Source organism: Euprymna scolopes, chromosome 36 (assembly GCF_053919585.1).
Source record: "Euprymna scolopes isolate OS-2025 chromosome 36, ASM5391958v1, whole genome shotgun sequence".
In the NCBI taxonomy this organism is placed as follows: Eukaryota; Metazoa; Mollusca; class Cephalopoda; order Sepiida; family Sepiolidae; genus Euprymna; species Euprymna scolopes.
Genome location: NC_136517.1, coordinates 72979402 through 73005726, shown reverse-complemented (window position 1 = coordinate 73005726; position 26325 = coordinate 72979402). Strand labels below are relative to the sequence as shown.

The 26325-nt window shown below is 33.6% G+C and overlaps 1 protein-coding gene across 1 annotated transcript in view; it reads right to left on the bottom strand.

Moving 5' to 3' along the window:
• Positions 1-4885: 4885 nt before the first annotated feature.
• LOC145260592 (V-type proton ATPase subunit S1-like) overlaps positions 4886-26325 on the bottom strand; it is a 56475-nt gene continuing 35035 nt past the window's right edge. Inside the window, exons 6-9 of the mRNA XM_080118868.1 lie at positions 23369-23580; positions 14813-14863; positions 9875-10091; positions 4886-7429 (exon numbers count right to left, since the gene is read on the bottom strand). Coding sequence (XP_079974994.1) covers positions 7217-7429; positions 9875-10091; positions 14813-14863; positions 23369-23580 — 693 coding nt within the window. The 3' untranslated portion in view covers positions 4886-7216. The remainder of the gene's footprint in view (positions 7430-9874; positions 10092-14812; positions 14864-23368; positions 23581-26325) is intronic.

Genomic DNA, 26325 nt, shown 5'->3' with positions numbered 1-26325 from the left:
GTATTGTTTTTCATTGAATACAAAAAAGTATTGTTTTTCATTGAATACAAAAAAGTATTGTTTTTCATTGAATACAAAAAGGTATTGTTTTTCATTGAATACAAAAAGGTATTATTTTTCATTGAATACAAAAAGGTATTATTTTTCATTGAATACAAAAAAGTATTGTTTTTCATTGAATACAAAAAAGTATTGTTTTTCATTGAATACAAAAAGGTATTGTTTTTCATTGAATACAAAAAGGTATTGTTTTTCATTGAATACAAAAAAGGTATGGATCAATGTGACTAACATGTAGACTTTTTTATTTTTAGAGAAAATATTACAAGTTACCAAATCATCAATTCTCTGATGAGAATATTTAAAAGATCAATATTTTTAATGGGACGCAAAAAATATCTAGATTTACATCTAAAAGTTTCCCTTAATTCGGCTGCTAATGGGTTACGTAATCATCATTATGGTAGTCTGACGCCATTTCACCGTACCACTATCACACACCAGGTAGGTCTTCAGAAGTGCATTGCGAGTCTGTTGTTAGTTGCTTGATGTGGTTCAGTGTCATTTCCCCACTAGACCACATCTCTGTTTTGACATCCGAAAGAACATCGCTGACGATTTCCTTCACTTTCCAGCAAATCTGGTTCTTCTTTCTTTGATTACAGCTGAGATCCAATGAAGATGTTCTTTGTCTGGTGCTATATTCAGATGTTAGGAGCAGCTCTTAGCATTCTGGTGTACGCACCATCAGTTTCCTCTCCAATCTTTTTGTAGAACACCCAAGCATTACTTTGATATACCAGAACTGATGTAATAATTGCTTCCAACAAGTCATGTTTCATCTTTTGACTTTCAAATTGTTTTCATCTTGTCCGACCCAGGTTTTACTGATTCGTAATTTTCTTTTGAAACTTTATTGCAAATATAAGTAAACATATTAACATTTTTAGATAAGTCCCATTTACAGTGTGGAGATAAGAACTCCTATCCAGTTTCCCCAGGTTACAGAATTGTCTCTAGACATAGTCAGCTGTAATATATAAAAACACAGGCTGCTGTCTGCCAGGGTTACAGTGAATCCATAAGAAATGACAGATGAACATCCCAGTTTAAATCAATGTGCATCATTGATTTAAACTGCGCTTTAAGTAAAAAAAAAAATAAAATAAAATAAAACCGCATTGTCCATAGACAAAATATCAAAAGATCTAATATGACTTGTGCAAATATATTGTTTACGAAGTGTGAATTTCATTATCATTGCAGAAATTTAAACCAATTGACATCAGTTTATAATTATCAGCACAAAAATATTTTATTGAAAAATTATTCTAGGTAAAAAGAAAGTTTTCACAGATTCTTGACAACATTTGTCAATATGATTTAACAACATTTTTATAATACTGAGTGTCTAACATTGTGTGGGGAGTTTTATCCCCACCAGAAATAGCTGTTTGTCTCTTTAACATATAATTAGTTGGCTCATTGGATAGTGACATCTTCCAGCAGTAATAGCAATAATAACAATATTTTTTTCTCTTCTTGTGACTGGTTTTGTTTACAGCTTATTAACCATTTATGGGCTATTTAATGCTGAATAAAGTCAAATTTTATCTCCCTAGAATACTTTGCTTAGACTATATCATTCTCAGAAAAAAAATTTCACAGAGTACCATCATTACTCAAGAACAGGAAAATGGAGCACTCCAAAAAAAGCATCCCATCAATAACACTACTGCCAGAATACATTGCTCTTTGGCATTAGTAATCTTTGTTCTCCATATGATTGACCTCATCTATTTGGCATAAAATAAAAAGGAGAAATAAGGTTTTAAAATATTTTTTGAAGAATCAGACTGAATAATACAATTGAGGATATTAGGGTATGACATAACCAGATTGATTGGATCAGACCTCTCTAGTCTCCTGTTGAACCAAAGTGGAAGAATGGCTCAGCCACAGAATCTTGTTCTAAAACATTGGTCACCAACCACAGCCTACTGATGGCCTAGTGTTTTCTGGGTGGAGAAATGCATACCAGTCTGCATGAGGTTGAAGTTGTGTCTAGAAACAATAAAGCAAGAACAACAAATAACTCCATTATCTGTTCTGGGATTTGATCTAATTCTTGCAGCATAAATTGCCAGATAAATTGCATTCTCCCAACTAACTCGTGTTGGGTGCATTTGATCATTTTGAGGCTTAACTTCCAAGAGACAGCAACTTCATGTATATATAGCTCTAAATTAACTTTTGTTCATTTAACATCATTTTTCCTTTGATTAGGAGGTCAGACATCATCTGATATTTTGCAAACTCCCTCTTCAATTCTCACAGGTAAACTATATACTTCCAAAGTTCTTTTTTTTTTTTTTATAAACAAAGGAGGCACCACTTATCAAGGCCCGTAGGCCACTCAAGAATAAGGGTTAATGAGTGTGCAGTAGTCAATGGGACAATATCGTAGTAATCATTAGTAGTGGAAATTTGGTAAATTGGATTACAGTAGGACTCTGGAATACTGTAGCCCTAGGATACAGTTTTTTCAGGTTACTTGCCCTGTTTTATGGTGTTATGTTATTTGATTATATACTGTACTGTATTTTATTACTAATTTTTAATGCCAGATCCCAGGGTCCTACTGTACTTAAGGGGATGGCTCATGAAGAACTTGTTTATGTTGGACTTGATGGTCACACTTGAAGACGACTATATTGTAATCAGCTGGAAAGTAAGGAAATGGAAGAGTTTCACAGGCGTGCAGTTCTAAGAAAGAAGCTTTGTTCATGGAATCTACGTTTAGGTTTAGACACAGATAAAGAGTGGGGAAAATTATTGATGGTCGTTTCAGCTAGATATGTTTTTTGTGAAAGTTTAGTGAGGGGGGGAACTCAGACGGGCACTTGCATTGAAAATAAGAATAAAACAGAGACAAGTTCACAATATCTCTTCTGTGGGAAAGAGAAAAGGGCATCCCCCACTAGGCTACAAAGTCTATTTTGAACTCTGTTAAGACAGGATAAGGTCTTTCTAGCAGATCCTGCTTAGATGTGGCAACAGTACTCCATCCTTCGACGTACTTGGCTCTTATACAGGTAGAGAATTGCATCAGCAGTGGCATATCTACTGGAGCGGTAGAATTATCCCATCATTTTTCCAGTGACCTTGGCAATGGATTTAATGTACGTTTCATTTTAGACCAAGAGTAAAGGTCAGACCCAGAAGCTTGTCAAAACATGAAGCCTCCCAAAGTCGAGAGCCATTTATTTCAATTTATGTCAGACGGAGATCAGAGCATTGATGATGGAAGCTTGGTTTTAGATGCATTAAAATTAACCAGCCAACCTCTTTCCCCATTGTACCACATGCTCAAGATTAGACAAGAGAGAACTTAGTCATTTATAGCCTTGGAAGTGTTGCCATAGATGGTAGTGTTGTCAGCATAAATATCTACGAATGATCTTAGGATGTGATTTGGAAGATCATTGATGTAGATCAGGAAGAGAGTTGGGCCTAGGAGGGACTCCAGCATTAATACTGTGAGCTTCTGATTTATGCCCATCGACCACTACTCTTATGAACCTATTAGAGAGAAATGATTTAATAATTGAGAAGACATTTCCAGCTATATCGTTGCTGGAGATCTTATGGAGTAGACCTTTATGCCATACCCTATCAAAGGCCTTTGATATGTCAACATGTCCTAGAAAGAAGGCCTCTGTCAAGAGATTCGCTAATCCTATGAGATATAACAGTAAGCACATCTGCTGTAGCTCTACCAGAACGGAAACCATACGGCATGTCACTAAGGTTATTTTTGCTGCGGTGGTTGACTACTTCTCTATTTAACAGATTTCAGCAACTTATGCACAGGAGACTTATTGGTTTGTACTTAGAGGGAGATGACTGATCACCTGTATTCTTAAATACAGGGCATACTGATGAGATTTTTCAGGGTGTTGGGAAGCAACTTTCCTTAAGACAACACTTGAACAGTTTTGTAAGTATGGAAGCTAATTCTGGTTGAAGCTTTTCAGCACTATAATTGGCATGCCGTCTCAGGGCTAGTTGCTTTACTGGAATCAAGGTTTTTGATTAGCTTGGCAACATCACGCACAGATATTTGTATGTCGCATAGGGTGCTTTCAGATACAGGAGGAAATATGGGGGGGGGGGTTCGATCACAGAGTAGAATTAGCTGAAAAGAGTCTGGCTTCGTCCGATGCTGACGAGATTACCTCAGGTTCTTTGATGATGGTTGGGATAGCGTACACGCTTCTATTCTGGACCCTGTTTATTATTTGCTCAGCTACTTTGGACTTAACGAACTGAGCATACAACTCTCTCATTCTTTTACAGTGGTTGCTTCTGAAAGTGGCTGTTTAAATCTCAGTACATCTATTCTGTTGTAAGCAATGGAAAAAGTAATTTCTGTGCTAAATAGTAGCAGCACATTCTGAAGAGAACCATGGCTGGCTGTTAGGTTTTTGCTGGAAGTTTTTGAAGGGTATTTTTGAAATTATGTTCAGAAATATTTTTTATCTGGATAAAGACTGATAAAAGAGATAATACACTGATAATTTGCATACAAGACTTTTTTTTTTTTTTTTTTTTGCACATTACCACAATAAAAGTGGTGCCAATATACTACATATAGCAACAAATAAAACCATTCAAAAATGCACAATTATCAAAATTGCTTTGATTTATATTCTTTGTATGCAAGAAATGACCTTCCTTGAATCTTTGCTGTTGATTTCTTTTTGTAACCTCCACCATACCAAAGCAGAAACATCTTGAAAAATCTCACATGCAGTGAACACCGAAATAGTTTTGATAAAACAGTTAAAATAAAAATAAAAAAACAAAAAAGAAAACAAACAAAAACATTTTTAACATTCATTTATTCACAAACAAACTTTTTTTTTGGAATGTTGTCCATCAGTTAGATAAGAGATTTTTTTTAATTACAGTTCAATTATTGCTAGTCAACATTAACAAAAGGGAAGGGAGATATTTTGATCTAAGGTCTCTCTATATACAAATATATGCTGGCTTGGAGGATTCCAATTTTGATATTTTTTATGGAAATGGAACAGTTTGAGAAATGCACAATTCATGTTACTCATTCAGAAAATTTCTAAAAACATACTTTAAACAAACACGCACATATACTTTGAATTTATCCATTCATTCAGTTGGACAGATTAAAGTCCCAGTTTTGCTTGTTCGTATACAATCCTAAACGACATGGAAGAAGAATCTAGACAATCACTTAAAAGTCCAAAGAAATTGCATTTTCTAAACTCAGATAAAAAAAAAAGCTATTGGGAAATGGGCAAATTAGCAGTTTAAAAGACAACCAAAAACTGATTTTTGCTTAAGAAAGGAGGGAAACATGTCAACTGATACATTGAAAAAAAAAAAAAAATGCATGATCATTTAATAATATTACACTAAAGCCGAGTGAAGCAACACGTTTCCTAAAAGTTCTTATAGTTTAATGACATAAAAGTACATGCTAAAATATTCCTTAGTTCTGGATTATGTTTGAAAAAAAAAAAAAAAAAAAAATCAATTTAAAGCCATGATTTGTAATTAGTCATCCATTTCTCACTTCAATAATTTCTATTCTTTATTCAACAATAAATAATTTTAATGTCTATGAGTGAGGAAAATGGACTTTTTTTTTTTCAACATTATGTAGTTGAAAAAATATTTTGATTAATTAAAACCAATTTTACTATCAAATTTGCATACATGTTTATGATATGTATAAACACACACACACATGTAAATAAAATAAATCTCTGCAATTCTAACGTATCCATAATGATAATATAGAAGTAAAGAAACTAATTTTTGGTTATGCAAGAAGAATGGCTTAACAGACATCACAGTTTGGTCTTAATAAAAAAATCAAAGTGAAATAGTCTAGAATATATTAAATTAAGTTTTATTTCATAGAAATATTTCATACAATTCATAATTTTTCTTTTTAAAACATCTTATTTTCAGCAGTAAAAGGTAATATTTTTTCAAAGACAACAGAAAATGAAATAAAAGTTAAAGATTTAAAAACATCGTCATGTCTAGGCCTATAATAGAAACACGTTATGAAATTTATTTATTCAAAAATGTTTGATTTGTGAAAAAAAAAAAAAAAATTAAGTCAAAGTAATCAAATTTCTTTCAATAACAAGTTTAATATGATAAGATGATGATAATCCAAAGTTAAACAGAAATTGTAAAATAATACACTTAAATATGCTAAGTCTTGATGAAAAAGCAGAACTATTTGTAATCATATTTGTAATATAATTTACTGACCTATTAAAATTATTTTCTTGAAAAATTAAAATTATTTTCTCTACACTCAAACAATTGTAATTGACCAATAAATCCAATTACAAATATTGGCAGATAGATGAAATACGACAGTTAAAAATTAACAGAAAAACTGATATATTAGGGAAAAATTAGGGAAAATTACGGAGTAGAATTTTAATAAGAAATATCAGTTTTAGAGTGTATTATTGATTGTTTATTAGCACAAACACATTTTTATGTCATTAAAATGAAGAACAGGTAAAATCTTTCATTAAATATGTGTGCAAATGTTGAATCAGAAATACAATAAAATCTGGTATTTTTTATTTGAAATTTTACCCAATAATTTCCTGTAATTTTTGGTGTACATAACTTTTTGCCTGATACAAAGTTTTACAGTTAATTTATTTTGAATTGTCATATTTCAACTGCATATTTCTAACTACAAACCCCAAAATATTTAGTAACATCTTTAATATTCCAAACTTTTTTCAAAAGTCAAAGAATGTCACATTTTAAAGTAATATTTTTCTAAAAATAGATATAAAGTTCATATTTTGATTAAGAAAGAAAAAAGGAAATTTTAGTTGTCTTAACCGAAATCTACTCCTTATTTCGTTCTGTATCTTTTTTTTTTCTATAAAGGAATTTAGAATTTTTGCAGAAAAAAAAGTCCCCCATCCATTTTTGTTTCCAAAAATAATCGAAGAGGATTGCATATAATTTAATGGAAGAAAGAAAATAGATGAAAGAAGTTTCAAATGCAATTTAAATTTCCAGAATTTATCAGTAGAATTTCTAAAACCTCAGCAACAATTAACGAATGGCCGGGGAGGGAGGGGTGTGGTACAAAAACAAAAACATTAGAATAATCAGAACATAAGATTCAGCCATCAACTGCCGTCACAGTAAATGCTTTCGCTTTAGGGTCATCAAATCTGTCCATGGTTTTGATGTCCATGATCATATAAAGACCAAACGCTATGATCAAGGCGAGGATGAGCGTACTGAAGAGACCCATCCAGATTCCAATGGTGAAGAATCCTGTGCAATCCCAAACTGTTGAAAAAGTTCCATTTACTGCATTGAATGGCTGCAACTGTGAAGAAGAAAAAATAGTATAGTTTGTTAGATTATGGAAATTTTTTTTTCTTTTTTAAAAGCATATATTGAAAATAAAATGAGACAATCTGAACAGTATTGAGAGACGTTTGCAAAATGGGAAGTTTCATTGATTTGCTTACGTTAAAAGAATTAGATGAGTGCTGTTGCGTTAAGATGTAAAACAATTTTTTAAAAATGTTAGTCGGCAAAAGAAAGCAGAGGGAAACACAAGTGGAAGTGATAGAGAGATGTGAGAGAAAGAGGGATAAATGAATACCTAGCCAGAAACAGATTAGTTTGGAAAGCGTCAATTTCTAAAGGCCAGGAAATTGAAACCTAACCAGTGAGGGTTGAGGACGTGTTGGATGGAGAGAAATAATGAGACTGATACAATGCATGCACAATGCAAGTTTAAGAGACCTAGATTGGTGAGGTCAGAGAAATATTAAGTCTGCACCCTATAGGGAGAAGTGTTGCAGATTAGATTTTGATGGCATGAATCTGTGGAAAGAGTAGAGGAGTTCTTGGATTAGCAGATATAGAACAGTCTTAAAGTGTTAGCAGAAAAAAAAGCAAAGGAAAACAAAAGTGGTAAAAAGAGGGATATATAAAGACCTGACCAGAGACAGGTCAGGTTTTAATGTAGTGGAGAAATCTAGTCTCCCACTCAAAACTGATACTCTGGATAGGAATAAAAATGACCAATATAGTCTTGTTGACATTCCTTCATGAAGATGCGCACCTCAAACAATAAATCCATCCCTTCTCCAAAATGATGACCTCCTTAGACAAAACACATACTACACTTTAATCCTAACCAAAAGGCTGGATTTGTTTACGCGTTTCCTGTAGCAACACAGTTAAACAGTCATATTATAGGGTGAATCCTCCTATCAAAAAAGGGGTACTCTGATCAGATCACAAAAATAGTCTGGTCGCTTATCCATTCCCTCAGCAAGTCCATACTCAAAACATTAGCATCATAAGAAAAACGAAAAGTTATCATCTAAAAATATTCAAAAGGTTTGTCAATCATACCGATGAGAATAACATTCATGTTTTTCTAAAAAGGAAACCATAAACTTATTTATGGCCACATATTAAGGCAAAACAATTATTTATGGCCACATATTAAGGCAAAACAATTATCTGCAATAATTGTATTTGGAATGGAAACTTTTTTTTTGATAAAATTTATATTTATGAAATTATGAGACAACTTCATGCTTGTGTTTTTCTTCTGTCAATAGAGTTTTAGTAATTACACATTGAATTATTTAAATTTCTTTTTAATCAAATATTTATTGAAATCAAAAATGCAAAAGTGTAAACTAAACAGAATTCTTAATATTTTTTCAAGCTTCAATAATATTCACTTTGTTCAACACACAAGAATGACACTACATAGACAGTTTTACCCCTTCCTGCATTCATCACATAATTAGCACACCATCACTCTATAAGTCTGTTTTTTTTTTCTTTAATGAAGAGCCAAACCGGAAAATTTTTTGGGGGAAAAAAAAAAAAAGAAAAAAAAGAAAAAACTGGGCAACAAAATTAGTTTTCAATAAATAAACCATTTTATTTCATTTTCATTCTTTAAATTACTAAAAACATTTTTAAGCCATTTGCTGCTTATCAAGATAAGAGTAGAGGAGTCAATTTTTTTTAATGTCGTTTTAAGCAAAAACAGTACTTACTTGTCATGTTCAAAATAGTAATATATCAAAAAATTACAAAAATTCATTGAGTAGAAAATTATTTATAGTTGAAAGCAAATGGCAAATGAGAGAAATTGCATTTCCTTAGAAGATTGCAAATACAAGGGATATACTTATCTCCCTTTTTGTCACTTTAATGACCGATGGATTTCAGACCATAGCAATAAACTTCTTTTTTTTTACTAAAAACTCAACATTTTTGGATATATTACTATTTTCGACATAATTACATAAGTATTGTTGTTTTTGCTTAAAATTACATATTTAAAAAATCGATCTGCTGACTATCTTAACAAGCGCCAACCATTTTAATAAATAAATGAACTCAAGTTTTCATCTTAATGTTTTACATAAAAAAATTTCAGGGAAAATATTGTTTAGCTTTTCTCAGAAACAAGTGAACTAGCTGGTACACAATTTGGTAAGATTTTGCTAGAATGTAAATGAAGAGAAATACAACACAAGTTGATGTACAAATTGGAAGAGATTTAAAAAGTAATCTCCACTGCTAAACGTGAAAGACAAATAGTGTTGATGTCGAAATTCAAACAAGATAGAAAGATGAAAGCAACGTTTTATTTGCTATATTTTTTGTTCTCATAAAATTCTATAAAAATGGAAATCGCAAGAAAAAAAAATTTACAAAAAGGGGGAAAAAAAATGTAGAATTTTACAAAAAGTGGGAATGAAATTCAAGAAAATTTGCCATTTTTCCTCACCTGAATATTTTCCAGTCGTGCCATGACGACACTTGTAGCTTCTGTAACGTTAGATTTCAGCAATGGTGGTGCCGTACAATGGTATGAAAAGCCATTTGGTGCTGCAACATCAGAAACAAGCAAAGCTACACTGTTTGCTGCTTGACCCTTCACAGTGTAATCAATATTAAAGCCTTTTAAGTCCCAGCCATTTCTTTTACTTATTGTGAAGTTCAAACTGAAAATAAAGAAAAAAGTTTTTAGACTTGAAACCAACTGATATAGCCATTTTGAATGCAATTCCTTTCTGGATTAATAAATATGTTAACAAAATATTCAAATACATTTTAATAAAAGAAATTTTTTACTGAATCTAAAGACACCATTGAAATTTTCCTTAAATTCTACCTACGATCACGAGGAATAATCATCGATTAGGTCCATAAAATAACTGAAACATTAGAACATAAAGAAATAAAATACATTTTTTAAAATAGATTTTCCTCATTTCAAAAAACAAAATTAAAACAAAAATATCTCAGTAAAGTATGTGTTTGAAAGGTTTAAACATTCAAATAATTTTCATTCTTATTTTTAGGATTTAAAGTAATTTGTTTTTTTAATCATTCAAATTTGTTCATACATATTCATTAAAGACAAAAATTGTAAACATATCTACATTTGAAATTATTTTGTTCTTTAAAAAGATAAAACTTTTCCCCAGCAATATATCTCCAAACAGACAACACGAGGCGAATATATATATATTTTCCCCCCAAACCTCTGGCCTTGATGGAGAGGAGACAAAATCTTGCTGCTTTTGGAAAAAAGGTACGATTATGAATATCTCCAGTATCAAATAATTCTTATACACTATGCAATTTACTTTATGTATGAAAACCAAAGAGGGGAGATATAACATATGAGAAATATTTGGAATCAAGTCTTCCCTTGCTGTTATTTCAGATCATTTGAAACCATAGCAGCAAGTTTTAGTCTTCTCTCCATCAAGGCCAGAGCTTTTGGGGCAATATCAGATACTAGCATGGATACCCAGCATTGCCTGGGTTGACATGAAGTTCTGTTTAAAACACGCCTGCTTTACTAATTTTCATCATGGGTAATATGAATACCCCCACAACAATTTCAAAAATCAAAGAACGGATAAAAACAGGTAAATGTAATCGCCTCCAAAAAGAAGTATCTGATACCCTCTCCATCAGATAGGGATCACTGTCCTAAGAAAACTCACGATTTTGTGAACCTAAAAAAATAATGTTTATAAACATTAATGCGTGCGTTTATTTTGGTGAATGTGTAGTTTAGCGGACAAAAATATAAAAACTATTTTTATATAAAACACATTGTTAGACCCAAAGGCTGAAATAAAATCAGAAAAAAAATTTCATTTTTATTATTTTTTATCATTTATATTTATTATTTATGGCCGCTATATTGATTTTAAAATTTGGTCTTTCTAAGGTTTGGCAGATTGGCCTTTTTAAGCTCTTTCATGAACTATGTTTTTAGGCGCCATCTTTTTTTTTTTTTTTTTTTTTTGGTAATAAAAGAGCGTAAAAAAGGCCAAATTTGGCCTTTAAAAGGCCAATCTGTCAAACCTGAAAAAACATCCAAATGTTAAACATGTAAGGCGTGCACATTTAGTCGAATAAGAAAAACATAAAAATGAATTTTTTTTTGTTGCTTTTATATCAGCCTTTTGGGTTTTTATTTTTTTTTGTCTATCAAATAATTTACGCTGCTAAACCACGCATTTACCTTTATTTTTTTGTAAGGGCACTTTTTTACTGGCTTTTTTTGTAAAGGAAATTTTCGATTTGCTTTTATTGGGGGGGGGGGGGCTTTTCGATTTACTTTTAATGTAATTCCCTCGCCCCCAATTGAATGTGTCATATTTTGGGGTCAGTTTTGTTTATTAAATTGTTAGATGAAAGTAGAGAATGGTCTCATAAAAAAATAATTAAATTTATCGTTATTTTATGTTTCCAATGTAATTTCCCCCACCCCACTAGAAAAATTACCAATTTAAGTATAGCCCTTTAAGGAATAAAATAAAACAAACAAATGAAATCTTTTCAGTTTTTTTCATAAGGGTTTTTTTTTTAAATATTAAAAAAAGCCAAACATTTTCCTATCTACACAGAACAATTTTTCCAGCTAGAAACTTAATGAAATTACCAAATGATTTTATTTGGCGAACGTTTGTTTTTTACGCATAGCATCTAGAGGCAAATAACTCTAAATAAAACAAGTTTTTAAAAAAGATCGCTGTTGGAATTCCAAATAAATTGAATTAAATATATTATCAATATAATTGTTGTTTAAAGTTTATTAAATAACTATTTTAAATAGAATACTTAAAACAATTCTTTCGCTAAAAACATTAACTAAGATACCACTATTTAGTAAAATCGATTTTTCTTAATGTCATATGCAAATAAGGTGATCTCTTAATTGTATATTTTTGCAAGAATCATACTATATATAGAAATAACTGAAAGATTAAAGTAAGACACGTTTTGTATATATTAATCAAATTGTAAACAAATAAACAAACAGGAATGCGAATTTATATATATAGATTTTATAATTCATATGCAAAACTAGGAAAACAAATGACACACTAAATACCACTAAATTATCGCCCCATTAGTCTCCTCCCGCTTTTCGCCAAAATATTTGAGTCCTTAGTTAATCAAGCCCTGGTCTAACACTTAACAGCTGCTAAATTCCTGACCGACAAAAAATATGGATTTAAGCAAGCCCGTTCAACAGCAGATATCTTAACTATAGTCTCTGAACGTATATACCATTCACTGGACAAAACAGGGGAGGGTAGAGCGGTAGCCCTTGATATATCTAAGACTTTTGACAGGGTATGACATGATGGTCTTCTAAGGAAAATTAGATCATATGGGATCACTGGAAGAATACATAATGTAATTAATTCCTTCTTAAGTAAGAGAAAAATCCAAGTTGTCCTCGACGGTCGTACATCTAAACAATATGATATAAATGCAGGAGTACCTCAGGGGTCTATCCTTGGACCTTTATTATTCCTGATATTCATAAATAACCTCCCTGATGAAATTGTTTCGGAGATGGGTATATTTGCCGATGACACCACTCGCTATAACAAGCATGAGGGGAAAACAAATGAACACATATCTAAGGAAATGGCAGAAACACTAGAGAATGACCTCCAATCTGTAGTGGAATGGGGACAAAAATGGATGGTCACATTCAATGCTGCCAAGACTAAGCTTGTTTCCTTCAATAACTACAAGAAACCTTCTCTACTACCAGTAGCAATGGCCAAGAACACATTGCCCGAAAGTACTTCTTTTAAACTCCTCGGCCTAACGTTTACAGGGAACATGAACTGAAATAGGTACATTGAGAGCATTGCCAAGCCAGCTGCAAAGAAGGTGGGCTCTTTCCACCGTGCTAGAAAATTACTTACGCCTGAAAGTATCCTGTACCTCTATAAGACCACCATTTGCCCATGTATGGAGTACTGTTGTCACATTTGGGCTGGTGCATCTGCTGCTTGTCTCTCACTTCTGGACAGAGTTCAAAAGAGAGTTGCCAACCTGATAAGTCCTGAACTGTCATCTAGGCTTCAGTCTGTCCCATCGACAAAATGTTGCATCCCTCTGCCTGTTCTACAAATACTTTAATGGTGAATGCTCTGACGAACTGCAAGCACTTGTACCTCCTCAACGTGAATACCCCGGACAAACCGGACAAGCAACTAAGTCCCATCCCTTTACAGTAGAGATCCCTAGGTGTAAGAAAGCCTTTTACTCCAATAGTTTCTTCCCCAGAACTGTAAGTCTTTGGAACTCCCTTCCAGGATTCTGCTTTCCCAACTGTACTGATATACAGAAGTTCAAGTGTAATGTGAACAGACATCTTGCTACTCATCTCCCTTCATAATGCCCCTGCAAATTATGTCCCCAATAGTAGCCCTCTACTTCAAAGTGACACTGACTTGTTTGGGGTGAAAATTGAAATAAAAAAAAAAAAAAAATCCTTTAAAATTACCACTATTATAGGTTTTCAAGGATCCTGAAAACGAAAATAACAGTTAAAATCCCAGGAAACAAGTAGTTTATGACGAAATTATAACTTTAAAAAGTATGAATTTAATGTAAAATGAACACCCACTCAAATTTTAGAGTGGGGCACCTTATTTTTTTTAGGGGTAGTGTTTATTTGGTAATTGTGGCCTGGTAGACCAACACAAAACCTTGCCAAGACCCCACCCCCACACACACTACAAGACCTGTAATTTTTTTTAGTGATATCAACAGTTTGAAATGCTGTTTCTTGTATTTAATCTCACTTACCTAAACAATGAGGAGTTATCTTCCCTTCATTTTTGCATATAAATGTATCCTCCCTTTTTATTGATGGGACATATTTATTTATTTTTATTTTCTTAAATATTTAAAATAAATATGCCCTGTCAATAAAAGGGAAGATGCATTTATATGCTAAAAACAAAGGGCAGGTAACTCATCACTTAGGTAAGCAAAGTTAAATACAAAAACAGCGTTTCAAACTTATCGCAAAAAAAAATGTTTTAAAATAACATCTATTTAAAAAGTAATAAAATCATGCATAAAATTTGACAGTAGTAAAATGCCATATTTCAGATCGTGTAGTCATGGGATTGAACCTTGCCAAACAAGTTTAATCATGCTTATAATAGCTGATAACTAGAATCACACATGTCTATGGATAACTTTTATGCACATAAAAAAAAAAATAAAAAAAATTATTTAATATATATGTGTGTGTGTGTGCGCATGCACACACACACACACTACATGCACAAATTTTCATTCAACATTTTGGTCATGTGGAGGAAAACCATAAAACGATTGACATAGTGTTATTTGATATATAAATAAAAAAAATATGATCACTTACTTGCATGTTGCTGTCAGTTGCTGGTTTTCAGAAACCAAAGTGAACCCCATTCTGAAAAAAAAAAAAAAAAAATTTCTTAAGATTTATTTTGAATTCGTGGAGATATTTTGTCTTGTATCATATTGATGTGACAAAGACAGAAAACATCACATTCCAGCCAGAAAACAAATAACTGCAGGTATCAAATCAAGCCTGCAAGATTTTTGTTTTGTTTTTGCAATGCTTTTAATGTAATCGAAAGCAGGCATACACACACTCACATTGAGCAAAACACAGCTGTATAGCTTGTCCTTATTTTAACAGTATCTTGAGGAAAGTCTCATATTTCCATCATGTTTTCTTACTATCCCCCCATCCGTAAACATCTCACCATTTTGGAGGCACAAATATAAAAAAAAGTATATATTACTATAAGAATACTTGATTAACCAAAATCATCTTTTATCAAACCACAGTACTTGTCAAAGAAAACCTGAATAACAAAAACAACTCTAAAATTTAAGAGATATAACAAGCACGTTCAATAACAAAAAATACTAATTCCAAACATCACTACTGAATCAGTACTGGGAGCTTAAAGAAATCAAATGCTCGCCAATAATCAAATTGAAAATATTATAATGAGCCAATACATGTACATTTAGATTATCCATGTAAATTATGTTTGAATGAGAAGTGTGAAATTTTAAAGAACTTACAAAACTGTAGATCTAAAGTAGCAACAAATAGGAAGATGAATTAAAAAAAAATTATTCCATGCTAAAATAAGTCACCTCTTTATTTGACACACTTACAAAAGACGTCATGTAAAGATCAACTGAGTTTTTGTTTGAAAGAAGTTCAGCCAATGAAAACATTAATCCAGGAGAGAGAAATAATAATGAATCTGATCAATTAGTTACACTACTTAGATATATATAAAAACGATCAGTAACAAAAAATAATGTACTTAACCTGATGATTTCCTGCAGGAATGAAACAGAAGTTTCTGTATTGCTTAATTGCCATAAATATATTTTCGTACTAATATATAGTGTCTGAATGATGCATATATTTTATAGATTTTATGGGAATACTTCATTATATGGAGACGTAAAGTCTAGATAAGACTTTGGCCCATCCTCATATTATCAGGTGGACATATGCAATTACATGAATGACTTATCTTGTTTATTATCTTACATTGGTTAATTGTAGTCATGGCTTTCAAATGAAAAAAAAAAAGTACACTCTTACTACATAGACTTTAGAAAAACTACTATTACTAATTTATAACTAGCAAACTTATTATTGTAGCTTTTTGTTAAAACTAAGCTAGCATGAACGCCCGACAAAGCCTGGTCATAAAATATGCTTAAATATCATATTTTAATTCTTGCAGATTTCGTATATATTATTATATTGATTGATTGATTGATTGGTTTTACGGCATATCAACCTATGTGGTCATTTAATGCCGGAGTCCTTTTTTTTTTTTTTTTAACTTTTTTATTGGGAGGGGGGGAATGACTTTTTCAGCCTTTCCTCCCTTTTTTTATAAAATTGAACTAAGAAATTAAATGTTGTATTTATACATGGATGTGTATATTTGGATGACTTTAAATTTCCTTAAATTTTCTTATATAAATTTACTTTCCTTAGGTATGCTAGAATATTTGCTGAGTTGACCTTTTCAAAAAGGTCTTCCATATTGCTTTCTGTATAATATAATTTTCTAGTTGGGGCAAGGTCATCACACCCAACTAGGATATGTTTTACTGTGAGTGTCTCCTGGCATGGGATGCACTCTGGCGCCGATTCTCCATTTAGTATATAAGAATGAGTAAAGTTGGTGTGCCCTATGCGCAGCTGAGTCAGTATCACATCTTCTCGGCGTGATCTCTTGATGTCCGGACATCGTTCCTTAAGTTCAGGTTTGATTGAGTATAATTTGTTGCCCTCTTGCTGACTCCACCGCAGTTGCCATTTTTCCTGTATGTATGCTTTTATCTGGGGTCTAAGATCAGTATGTGGAATCTTAAAATTGTCAGTTGGAAGGTGAGAAGATCTTTTTGCAGCTGTATCTGCCCTGTCATTGCCTTTGATCCCCACATGGCTGGGGATCCAGACAAGAATAATGTTTTTAGTAGTTGAAAGGATATTGATTTTTTCTATTAATTTTGTTGTTAGTGGATTTTCTTGTTTTTGATTTTGTATAGATAATAGGACTGATAGAGAATCTGTGAGAATGATGAAGTTTTTGGTGGTTTCCTCTGAAATTATGTTGAGTGCTAGATCGATAGCTATAGTCTCTGCAGTGAATATAGATGCTTCATTTTGAAGATTTCTCTTCATTGTGGTTTTATGGTACGTTGCTGCACATCCAGTGTGATTGTTGCTTTTAGACCCGTCTGCGTAGATAAAGGTGTAGTCTGAATATTGTAATTTTAAATGTTGAAGTTCGTCGTGGTATTCAATAGGGTTTGTGGTAGATTTGGACTTTTTGTTTAGGTTGAGTTTTATTTCAACTTGTTTCATGGTCCATGGGGGTGTTTTAGGCAGTATGAAGTTGTGAATGCTGGAGATTGGAATTTTCGATTCTTCAATGCTTTCCTTCATTCGGAGCCCGAACGTTTTGATAGTTTTTCTTCTCATGTTAAAGAGTTCTTCATATTTAGGATAGAAGGTACATTGGTATGCAGGGTTGTTTGGGCAAGACTTCAGTTTCAGTAAATATTGAAGGGCTAACTTTTCTCGCCTTAGATCTAGTGGGGGTTCGTGTGCTTCCGTGTATAGACTGTTCACGGGGGAAGTTCTGTATGCTCCTAGGGCCAATCTTAGGCCAGTATGGTGAATAGGGTCTAGGCTTTTTATATATGATGTTCGGGTTGATCCATATATGAAACAACCGTAGTCTAGCTTTGAGCGGACTAGTGCTCTGTAAAGTTTAAGGAGTGTTTCCCTGTCTGCACCCCAATCGGTATGTGCTACCACTCTCAAAAGATTTACAGCTTTGTTACATTTTTTTTTCAGATAGTTTATGTGTGGGATGAATGTTAACTTTTTGTCAAATAAAATCCCTAAGAATTTGTACTGGTCAGTAACTGGTATGGGCATTCCTTCCATGGTTAGGACAGGATCATTATGCATGTTCTTTAGTTTGCAGAAATGCATGCATTTCGTTTTTCTTTTGGAGAATCTAAATCCATTCTCTTCCGTCCATCTCATTACTTTGTTTAAGCACAATTGAAGCTTCCTTTCTATTATAGATATATATCTAGATCTACAGCATATTAGGAAGTCATCCACATATAGGGAGCAATCTACCCCAGGGTTAAGGTTTTTTACAATGTTGTTAATTCGGATACTGAACAGGGTCACTGACAGTATACTCCCTTGAGGTACTCCATTCTCTTGTTCTTTCAAGTCCGAGAGAGCTGTGCCAACCTTTATTCTGAACCGTCTATTTTTTAAAAAATTTTCAATAAAAATTGGCATTCTGCCTTTTAGTCCAAGCGCCTTCAGATCCCTTGTAACACCGTACTTCCACACAGTATCGTAGGCTTTTTCCATGTCAAAAAACACTGCTGTTAAATGTTCTTTCCTTACAAAGGCTTCTCTGATGAAGGTTTCAAGTCTGACTATGTGGTCTATTGAACTTCGGTTTTTCCTGAATCCTGTTTGAAGTTCTGTAATAAGATTCTCTGTTTCCAGGAACCAGATTAGTCTTTTGTTTATAATCCTTTCCATGGTCTTACAAATGCAGCTTGTTAGAGCTATTGGCCTGAAATTCAATGGATCTGAGATATTACTTGATTGGGATTGGATGTTTGAGTTTTCAGATTTGGGGATTGGTATTATTGTGGCCTCTTTCCAGGTCTCGGGTACGTTTCCACTGGACCATATAATATTGAAAATTTCAAGTAGGTATTTCATTGAGGCTTCTGGAAGTTTTTTGAGGATTTCATATGGAATTTCATCGGGCCCTGTAACTGTGTCATGGGATTTGGTTAGCGATTCTTTTAATTCAGGCAAGGTAAGAGGTTGGTTGTATTTTTCAGTATTTTGTGATTTAAATAGAATTTTCTTTTTCTCTTCCTTTTCTCTAATCTTTTTGAATTTCTCTGTTTGTCTGTCACATGATGAAATTTTTGATAAATTATCTGCCAGGTTATTGGAAATATCTTTTTGATCGGTGTATATTTTGTTGCCTTTAGAGATGTGGGATATTGGTGTACTACTACACTTTCCTTCTATTTTCCTCATCATGTTCCAAACTGTTTTCGCCTTGGTATTCACATTAATTTTGGATATATAATTTCTCCAGGTTGTTCTTTTGGATTCCTTTATGATTCGTCTGGCTTTTGCTCTGTTGTTTTTGAAGAAATCCAGATTTTCGCTTGTTGGATACTTTTCGAATTTTCTCAAGGCAGCTCGTCGAGCTCTGATGGCTTTTCTGCATTCTTTTGTGAACCAAGGTTTGTTGTGATTGTTGGTTTTGGTTGTTTTCGGTATGGTATTATTTGCTATGTTTGTGAGTGTTTTAATGAAGTAGTTCAAATGGTCATCTTCATTCTTTTCGATAATTAATTGGTTTTTGCACTGTTCCTGGAAGTCTTCCCAATCTGCTTTATGTAGGTTCCATTTGGGTGTTTTTTGTTCAGTGCTAGTACTTAGACTTTCCAGGATGATTGGGAAATGATCACTCCCACAGGTGTCATTGTGTACTTTCCAGTCATAGTCCATATATATGGAAGGATCACATAAGGTAAGGTCAATGGCGGTGAAAGTACCTGTTGCTGGGTACATATAGGTGTAGTTTTGATTATTAAGGAGGCATAGATTATTTTTATTTATTATGTTTTCTATTTCTTTTCCTTTTTTATTTGTTTCTTTACTTCCCCATATTACATTGTGACTGTTGAGATCTCCTAGTAGAAAAAAGGGTTTAGGGAGTTGTTTTATTAATTGAGTTATCTCAGTTTCGTTGATTGTATCTTTTGGAGGGATGTATATTGAGCAAAGTGTTATAGTTCTATGTAGAGTCACTGAAACTGCAATTGCTTGCAAGTTTGTGTTTATATTTATTTGTCTTTGAGGGACTTCATTCTTCACAAGTATTGATGTGCCTCCAGAAGCTCTGTCCGTATCTTTATTTATGTAGTTGTAAGATGTGTAGTGTTTTATGTTGATGGTATTATTTTCTTTCAGAAAGGTCTCCTGTAGACAGACAAGTGCTGGGCTCATATTTGTTATTAATAATGTGAGTTCATTTTGGTTTGCTTTTATCCCTCTGATATTCCATTGTAATATTTTGTTCATCATTTGGAATTGTGTTCAACTTCCATCGTCTCCAATCCCTCAAATCTATTTTCTGTCGGAGTCCCTGTTCGAGATATAGATCGGGATCTTTCTTTTCCTGTTTTTGTTTGTTTGTTTTTTTTGTCTGGGGGGATTTTTGATTCTTTTCTGGCTTGTGATGTGTTTGATGGTTGTTCGGTTGTTTTTGTAGAAATGGTTTGTGGTTTTGTTTCTTTTTGTGGTTCAGTAGTGTCTTTACTTAATATCATCCTTGGATTGGTTGCAGACATTGCACTATTCATTTTCCTCATTTCTTCTAATAGTTCTTTCATTTCCTTTATTAGTTTGCTTAGGACATCAATTTTCTTGTCAGTTGTATCCGTTACATGTATATGACCATTTTGATTGTTGATTGGATTAGTTTTTTTTGTTGCATCTGCATATGTTTTAGTTTCGATGATTTTCCTGGCCTCTGGGTAGGATATATTCTTTATATGTTTTAGTTTGGTCACTTCTTTTTCTCTTTTCCATATTTCGCAATATCTAGAGCCAGCGCCATGGTTTCCCAGGCAGTTGGCACACTTGAAATCTTTTCTGCAGTCAATGTGTGGGCCACTTTCTCCACATCTTCCACACACTGGTAATCGTGTGCACCGATCTTGATGGTGTCCAAACTTCTGGCACTTGAAGCATTGGAGGGGGTTTGGAATATAAATTTCTACATTTATTTTCATATATCCGACTTTCACTTCTTTGGGTATGGTGAGGGAATCGAAAGTTAGTATATATGTATTGGTATCGATTTTCTCACCGTTTTTTTTAATTTGAACTCTGCGAACATCTAACACATTCTGTTTCTGTAAGTTTGTCCGGATTTCCTCCAAGGGACAAAGTGCAAGTTCGTGGCTTTTCACTACTCCTTTGCAGGTATTTAGGGTTGGATGTCTGTAGCATTTGACTTTGATGTTTTCAAATAATTTTAGTTTCAATATTTCTTTAGTTTGTTCTTCGTTATGGGTTTCTATTAGTAGGCTGCCGTTAAATTGTTTTTTAATAGACTTTGGTTTTAGAGTTTTAAGATTTTTTTCAATTTTAAAAGGTGATAGTTTGCTCAAAGGAGTTTCCTCCATTGATTCTATTACTACGAATGTTGAGTTCCTTGGTTTTATCGTCTCTTCGTCAGAGCTACTGATGTCAGAGACATCAGAGTGGGTTCTCTTTGGGTGGTTGGGTGGTTTTTGGGAGGAATAAGCCATATATTTTGTTTTCTTTTTTCGTCATCTTTGTTCCCCACCCACCTCGGAGTCCTATTTGGGAAGAGCCTGGGGGGAAACCCATTCGCCCAGCCTCTACAGGGATACAATGATGATATAACCGACTTTGGTGGTATCATAATGATTATCTGTTCTCTCTTGATATTGCTATGGGATCTGTAGCAATCCTGAGGGGTTTACAGCCTCGTCATCGATATTCACACCTAATCGATTGACCCTCAGCCACCGCTTTCCATCATATATTAGGGAGTAGGGTTATTTGTGGGAGAGGGGGGATGTGTTGTATTAGTAGTGGGTTTTTGGAATGGGCAATATATGGTGGGGCTTGGCGTGACTGGCCGATTGGTCGGATCGGGCCTCTCCGACCGCCCGTCTAATCGAAGTAAGGGCCAAAGTAATGTGTTGCGGTGCCTAAACTTCTATGTATCCTGGTTTAGGTTCGCTCAATCACCAGGATCACGTCCTAAGACTTTACGGGTAGCAACCCACGGCTAACTGGTTGCCCCATTGAGGGATTTTTACCCTCTGCAGGGGGACAGTCGGTTTGTTCTCATGCCCTACCGACAGGGCAAAAAAATAAATAAATAAATAGATAATTTAATAGAATATATTTGTTTTCTTTTTCTTTCTTTTTTTGTTGTTTCTTTTCCTTTTTAAAATCTGTTTCTATTTAACCCATAGTTGGGACCCTAACAGGTACTACCACTCCGGGTCAGGGTGGACCTGGGAGCAATGGCAATTAAGAGGTGGCTCCACACTCCCCAAGCCCGTAAGCTGGACCTCACCATCGGATGTAGTTTAAGGTCATATCCAGGACCGGGAGTAAGGTAGGAAAAAATAAAATAAAAAGGGGGGGGATAGGCTGTTGTTTTTGTTTTTGGTTTTGCAGAACATAATTAAGTTTTACAAAAAAGATCAGAAAACAAAAAAAACGTCAATGTAGGTGCATTTCGTCTCAGGAAGCCACAGGGCAGCCTGATCTGGTAGCACCAGTATATTATTATAGAGTTAATGTTCTATCTATTTTTATATATCATAAAGTTGCGATTTCAAAAATAAAAAAAAATATATCCATATGACTTTAGTGCATTAGCTTGAATCGAAATCAAAATAAAAACTTATGAAAAAGATATATTTATATAACTTGAGTTCCAAAACTTATGAACAATTCTTGATAAAATTATTAGAAAAAAATTATTAGAAAAAAAAAAAAATAGATTACTGGAGTGCCATCAGTTATAATCAAAAATGAAACAAAAATTTATAAAGAATTCTTGGTAAAATTATGACAAGAAATGGAAGTACATACTAATTAAACGACCTGGATGTAAGCATGACACAGAAAATAGCACACATGCTATTATAATAATAATAATAATAATAGAATTGTAAAAGTAAAGAAAAGGAAATGAAAAAAACAACTGATAGAATTTTAAAGGTTGACCACACGTGTTTTAAACACTTAGTTGTTTGTTGGTTGTTTTCCGACATATCAACCCTTTTCGGGTTATTTAATGCCGAATCCAGTGATTTTGAAGAACAATTTTTTTTAATAGAATATATTTTTTTTTTCAAGTTGTTTTCTATTTAACCCATAGTTGGGACCCTAACAGGTACTATCACTCCGGGTCAGAGTGGACCTGGGAGCAATGGCAATTAAAGGGTGGCTCCACACTCCCCAAAGCCCACAAGCTGGGGCCTAACCATCGGATATAGTTTAAGGTCATATCCAGGACCACTTAGATGGGAGGAACGCACAAATAGCCAAGCTTTGAAGTTTGTATCAGAGATGGGGAGTCAAAATAAAATCTTTGCAGGATTTTGAATTTTTTAAATACTGCTTTGAGTTAAGTGATTTCAGCTGGAAGTTAATTATTTTGTAGGCATTAGATTCAGAGGAAGAAGAAGAAAAAGATCTTTGAGTCGCTTCTGTTTTTAGCACTCCTGCCACTTCTAGTCAGTTTTAGCTTAAAGAAAAAAGAAAAAAAGGATAGATACTCACAATGATGTAGCATTTGAACAGGTTGCAGTCTTATTGGTAACAGTGGTCATGTTGTAGATAGTTGCATTCTCACCAGTTTTTATAGAGAACATAATTTTACTTGCATAGAAGGCACAGTTGGGAAAATCAACATAAATGCCTGTGATATTTGTGTTATTGGTTTTAGGTTCAACTTGCAAAAGATGACGGCCGAGGTAGTTGGAATCCTTTTCCTATTGCAAAATTTAAATAAAATAAACAGAATTGTATTTTCCGAAATTTCTGCAATGTGATTGAGGACGTGTTATATATATAAAAAAAGAAATAATATAAAAATGATACAATGAATGTGTAATGCAAGTTTTTTTTTAGTTTTTTATTATTATATTCACTTCAAACAAGGTACTTTGTCATTAAGACATAAGGGGCTAGCTATTGTGCATTTAGGGGTCAGATTTATAAGGCATTTTAAATAGGATGTTGTGAAGCGAGATTTTTTTCACATTATATTTAAACTTCTCTATGTTGGCACAACTGAGGAAACAGGAAGTCGGTAGGGAATTCTAAAGGCAAGCTGTTCTAAAGAAGAAGCTATTAGAGTATAAAACTTCTGGAGATCTCTACAGTGAAGGGTTGGAATTTTGCTGATTTAACAAGTTGGTTGGGAGTATTTACATCCAAGGGGTACACATGCAGCTAGTTTATTAGAGCATATTCGTTAAAGTGCTTGAAAAACAAGCACAATGATGCAGCATTGTGGCAATGTGACAGGGGTTGAAGCTTGGTAGATAGTGCGGAACTTATTAGATTAGAGAGCCTTTTTAGGCCCTGTCTAAGAAGGAGAGACTAGTGGTAGATGAAAATGTGGCAGGAGTATTCCATGCATGGACAAATATTGTGATTGTAGAGATACTAGTAGGTATACTAGTAGATACTAGCCCAGTAGAGAGTGGCAGACTTGACAGTATCTTCTATATAAGACTAGCGGGGGTACCCAGCATTGCCCAGATGCTTGGGGGGGGGGGGGTATGTAGGCGAGGGTGACCCAGTTTTAATATTAAAAAAAGACAAACACGATGTTAAGAAAAATTGGAAAAGCCAATACAAAGCAAAACAGTGAACAAACGTTTAAAAAAAAAAAAAAAAAAAAAAAAAAAGGGGGGGAAAAAAAGGTGTAAAAGAGGAAAAAAGTTTAGGTAGAAAGACAGGCTCAAACCTGAAACATCGAGGCTAAGGTGGAAAAAAAGTGCCCGACTCATTACTCCTATGCTAAAGAGACATACACTTAATAACGGATAAAATTAAACCTTTAAAAACACTTGCAGGTGGTTGAAACTAACGCAAACGTTTTCTCGGTCAAACATGATGTCATTGTCATAGTAGCAGGAGCAGAGAAAATGAAGGAATGATTTTTTTTTAGCACACCTCCCTGTACAAAACTGATGATTTTAGGGTGAAGGAATTAATGTTTTTGGCCAATTTTTCGATATTTGTTGGGTGAAGGTTGGAACTTTAAAATGATACCTACCTGGTGAAAATCCATGACCCATGTCGAAAGTTTTTACATACAAACACACATACATACATGCACACATTTTCGCTTTTATATATATACTAGCGGGGGTACCCGGCGTTGCCCGGGTGTTTGGAGGTGTGTGTGTGGTGTTAAATAAACGAACCTGAAGTCCTGAGGCGAAGTTTGAAAATAAAATCGGCCAGCTAGAACGAGTTAGTGAAAGATGTTTGAGTTTAAATAAGAACCAAATTGACAGGTGCGCGCACGGAAGTTGTCGAGCATTACGACGCCGTCACTGACCAGGTTTGTTTGTTATAAGCGAAGTAAAAAAAGAAAACAACATTAAAACTTAAGCGCAGGGGGATCAAAACATCGAGAAAAAAAAACACAAAAAAAAAACTAACATAAGGCAAACAAACGATGAAAACAGAAAAAGGAACACGTGAAAAATGGCTTAAATAAGCCTGTTTCGATATTAAAATTTAAAAAAAAATCAGTGGGTATCCGGGTGTTTTTGGGTGTGTGGCCGGGGGTGGATAAGTGAAGTAAAAAAAAAAAAAAAAAACGAACGTTGCGTGAAAAATGGCTTAAATAACACTGGCTCAATATTTAAATTAAAAAAAAAAAAAAAGACATCTCACACCATGATTAAAACCCAAAACGTTTAGATAATGAACCAATGCATTAACCAACTGACCTAACACAACGTACATGAAACTTAGTCAGTTTTTCAACTATTTAAAGTAAATCAGGTCATGACGTCATCTAGCGCATGTGTAGAACCGGTTGTCGTCACAAGAGGACCGTTTTTGTTTTTCATACTTTTCAACTGTTTCCTTCTCCAGCCTTCTTCCATCAGTTTTGGCAATTTTGAACCAAATCATTTAAAAGGTCGACTGTGTCCATATTGCATTTCATATTTGTCATGATATCTCATAGCAGTTCATTTTTCTCAAGTTTATTCAAGTAGGATTGAACTCACAACCTCTAGGTAGAATTAACTTTATAATCTACAATGTCTACATCCAGTTGGCCATATGTATAGTACAATAATGTGGGAGGATTTTTTTTTTTTTACCTTTACTCATATAGTGCTTAATTATTTCTAATTCTACGATTATCTGAAAAGATTAGCAAGATGATGATTGGTACCATTTGTTTTATAGCACATCAACCCTTTTGTGCCACATAATGTATTTATAAAGTAATCATTTGAGGAGTTCTGGAAAGTGACTTAATTTTATTTTTGGTTTCTCCTAAACGAGTTGAAAATGATTATCTTTTTCAGATAATTCATTAATTGTAATTTAGGCACATTTTTTAACATTTTTTGGTGACATTTGGTGTGTGGTAATATTTCTGGCAGATATTCCTGCATTTTGAATAATCGATTAAAATATGTTCGTCCATGAGTAATTGATTGCAGTAAGTGCAGCGTGTGCTTTGAGTAAGTATTTTATTT